Source organism: Nasonia vitripennis, chromosome 3, assembly GCF_009193385.2.
Source record: "Nasonia vitripennis strain AsymCx chromosome 3, Nvit_psr_1.1, whole genome shotgun sequence".
Lineage (NCBI taxonomy): Eukaryota > Metazoa > Arthropoda > Insecta > Hymenoptera > Pteromalidae > Nasonia > Nasonia vitripennis.
Genome location: NC_045759.1, coordinates 12,228,538 through 12,231,805, shown reverse-complemented (window position 1 = coordinate 12,231,805; position 3,268 = coordinate 12,228,538). Strand labels below are relative to the sequence as shown.

General features: G+C 46.5%; 1 protein-coding gene across 2 annotated transcripts; it reads left to right on the top strand.

Annotated features, from left to right (window-relative positions):
- The first annotated feature begins 691 nt into the window (after window positions 1-691).
- Window positions 692-2,884, top strand: LOC100114498. 2 transcript variants are annotated; one of them, XM_031926422.1, is made up of 3 exons: window positions 692-954; window positions 1,966-2,212; window positions 2,306-2,884. In XM_031926422.1, the coding sequence occupies exons 2-3, from the start codon at window positions 1,994-1,996 to the stop codon at window positions 2,384-2,386; spliced, it is 300 nt and encodes a 99-aa protein (XP_031782282.1). In that variant the 5' UTR covers window positions 692-954; window positions 1,966-1,993; the 3' UTR covers window positions 2,387-2,884. The 2 variants fall into 2 exon arrangements, with proteins under 2 accessions (XP_031782282.1, XP_008214477.1); XM_008216255.3 differs by having other exon boundaries at window positions 695-954; window positions 1,960-2,212.
- Window positions 2,885-3,268: the final 384 nt, after the last annotated feature.

The window sequence follows — 3,268 nt, the reverse complement described above, 5'->3', positions numbered from 1 at the left end:
ATAGTTGCATTGTTACGTGATCGATTTTGTTTTGATACTGGGCGTTGGGATCTAGTTGGACGTGTATATGCATTGGAAAATTTGATCGTTATGTAAGCTGTTTTATTTTTCTTCTACCTATATATTCTGTGTGTGGGTATACATAAAGAGCGAATATTTTCTTAATCGGAAACACGCCGAGTACAAAAGTTATTAGATGGAAAAATGTCTTGAGAAATATAATGTTACAGTATAGCGAGATGCATGTAAGGTATTATGTAAATTTCGTTCTACGCAATTTCATCCAGCTAGACGTATAGAAAGCTGCAGTCGCGTATATTTTAAATTCCACAATGCCCAATATGCAACCGGCCTCTCGCGCAACTCGCTCACGTATAATAAAGGGTTGAAGGTTGGAGATAAGCGTCAGCGGCTCGTGCCACTGATTCACTGTCGATTCGCAAAGATAAAGCGTGAAAGACGTATCAGTAGAGCAAAAAAACGAGAAGAAAGATACGCAGAAAACACAGAAGGCGGTTCTCGGGGGCCGTACCCTTGACTCAGTTTTCAGGAGGCAAAGGCGATCGGGTCTCACGGCTGTCTCTTTTTCTCTCTTTCTCTCTTCTCAAGGCTCGCTGTGTGCGCAGCTTATGCGCAGGACCAATGACCAGTTCTCGGTGGCGGATCGCGAAGGAAGGAGAGCGCGGCTGAAAAAAATCATGTACACCGACCGACTGACTGGCTTCCTATGGTCTATATAAGAGACCGGCGAACGCGGAACTCACGGCCAGTTACACGCGAGACTACGCCTTTGTCGTGCTGTCGTTCGGCGGAGCTTTCGTTGGTGCCTCGTTCAAAGTGTGAATTTTTTAGGCTCTCTGTCAGTGCGCCAGGGTGGTTGGAAAATTATCCCAGTGGAACGGGCAGATTTCAAAGGGGTGGTTCAATTCTACTTTGAAGTGAGAGAGAGGATAAGTGAGTTAAAGTGAATTTTATGAGTATGATATATTCCTCGATTAAAGAAAGTGGTAGAGGGATTAGAAGGAATTAGAATACATCAATTTATTTTAGCAAAAAACAATTTAGTACAGTTGTATAATTTTTTTAATAGAAACGAAAAAAGGAGCTTGAGATGGGTAGAAAAATTGAAAGAGTTAAACGCGGAATATGTAAATCCATGTAAATTCGAGCCGCGTGTTTTGAAAAAACACCAATACCGGAACTGCATATTACAACATTTTATAAGCCTTTTCTTACTTTTTTCCGTAGAATGTAAACATACACAAATTGAGTTAAAAAGTAAAACTCGGCCCTCACGGCCATTCGCCTCGCTGGGAACCAGTCTAAATTTAGCAACGACAGCCGACGCAACAGCGGCAAAAAGAAATTTTCACGAGACCGACCATAACAGTTGCAGGGGTTCATTATCTCCTTCGATCTTCCAAACATCGAGCGACCTCGCGCATACTTAATTAAAAAAAAACGCTCTTGAACCGCGTCTGTCCCCTTGAAATCGGCCACGAGCAGACACAGTGACGAGGGGGAAAAAGCTTCGCGATTGCATCATCGGGATCAGTGTCGGAGCGAATTACGAAAATTACGAGTAAGGAGAGAGGAAGCGCAATGCCGCCGTTCGCCCGAGGCGAGTCGCTGCGCTAGCCGTTCACCTTTCCGAGCGAAAACAGGAATTTATATGCCGCTCGTTCGCTCGATGCGTTTCCGATAGCCCCTGCTATGAACAATGTACCGATGCTCGTTTGCGCAGAGGGGAAAAGTTCGGTATAGTTTGCGGGAAAATTCGGGGAAGCGAGCAAATCGAAGACCTATTGTAATTTTTCTTATTTGCATGCGTATTATAGAGATAGAACGGGAGCGATGCTTCCATGAACTTTCTCAACGAACATAAACTTTTCCTATTGTCTCGACTCTTGATTCTCTCTGCACCCGACACAAGCGCTTACGATTCATCTACGAATCAAGTTTTAGCAGCAGCAGCAGATTTATCGACGCAGCCATGCTTCGAGCGCTGATCCTCATCGCCGCGGCCGCCGCGTGCTCGGCAGCTCCACAGTTCCTGATCAGAAACTCGGCTCCTCTGCCACACCCCGCCGTCCTGGAGAACGACGCAATGGAGGCGCTCTTGCCCGAGCATCTGAAGAACGACTTTTACAAGAACCCGCACATCGTCGCCGCGTTGGCCGAGCCCAGCTGGTTCGGGCACAAAGAGGCGCAGGTACTTTTACCGAAGCTAATCCTTATCTCGCAAACGTAAACGTATACGTATACAATAAGTCGATGGTGAAAAATAATTTTCCGTCTGCCGCAGGTAACCAACCGCGAAACCGACATGATACCGCGGGAAAAAGTCTTCCACATCCTACACAACGCCGGATTCATCCGCAGATAATTCACGGATGTTTCCCAACAAATGCCTCGCTGCGCGTCGACAAAAAGAAGAGGACGATTGAACGAACGAACTGAAAAAATTCAAAGCACGTACTTCTGATGTGCGCCGCATGTACTCTCATCTCTCTCTCTCTCTCTCTCTCTCTCTCTCTCTCTCTCTCTCTCTCTCTCTCTCTCTCTCTCTCTGTACGCGAGAGCGGAATATAGCCAGTGGCGCATCGAAAGGAAAATGAAAACGCTCCGCACACTCGATTTCATCCAGCGCGAACTTTATTTATTTTCATTGCATGTGTGTTCATCGACATTTTCACCTACTGCAAAACGCGCAACCAAGAGCGCTGCGAAAAAGTGCGAGAGTGACTGGTGCAGCTCGTAGTAGTTTGCCATGTAATATTTGTAAGTAATGTAAATGCAGAGAATGTTGATATCTGTTTTTGTAATATATAGTATCGTACGGTTAATGTACACGTCGTATAATTAAATCCAACATTCGCACAGCTTGGAACACATACACATTGCAAAACGTCCCGAAACCCTCGAGGAAAAATCTTCCACTGTCTCCCTTTTATCCCTCCGAAATCAAGCCACGATTGATCCGTCGCGGCGCAGCGTATGATATACCTGCGTGCAACTGAGGAAATCGGCCGAATGCCACTGTGACGCCGGCGGTGTATGTAATTCGTAATATTCGGCGCGCGGGCTCTGACGTCGCCGGACGCGATGCATAATAATAAACGCCGGCTTCTCTCAGCTGGAGTGAAAGTGTCAAGCGGACCTACGGGTATACGAGCGCGCGGAATTTTCTCGAAGTATGCAGCGGCCAGGATACACGCGCGGCTAAGTACATGCAGAGGATTCTGGCCTGTACGTTTTGGTGCTCCAC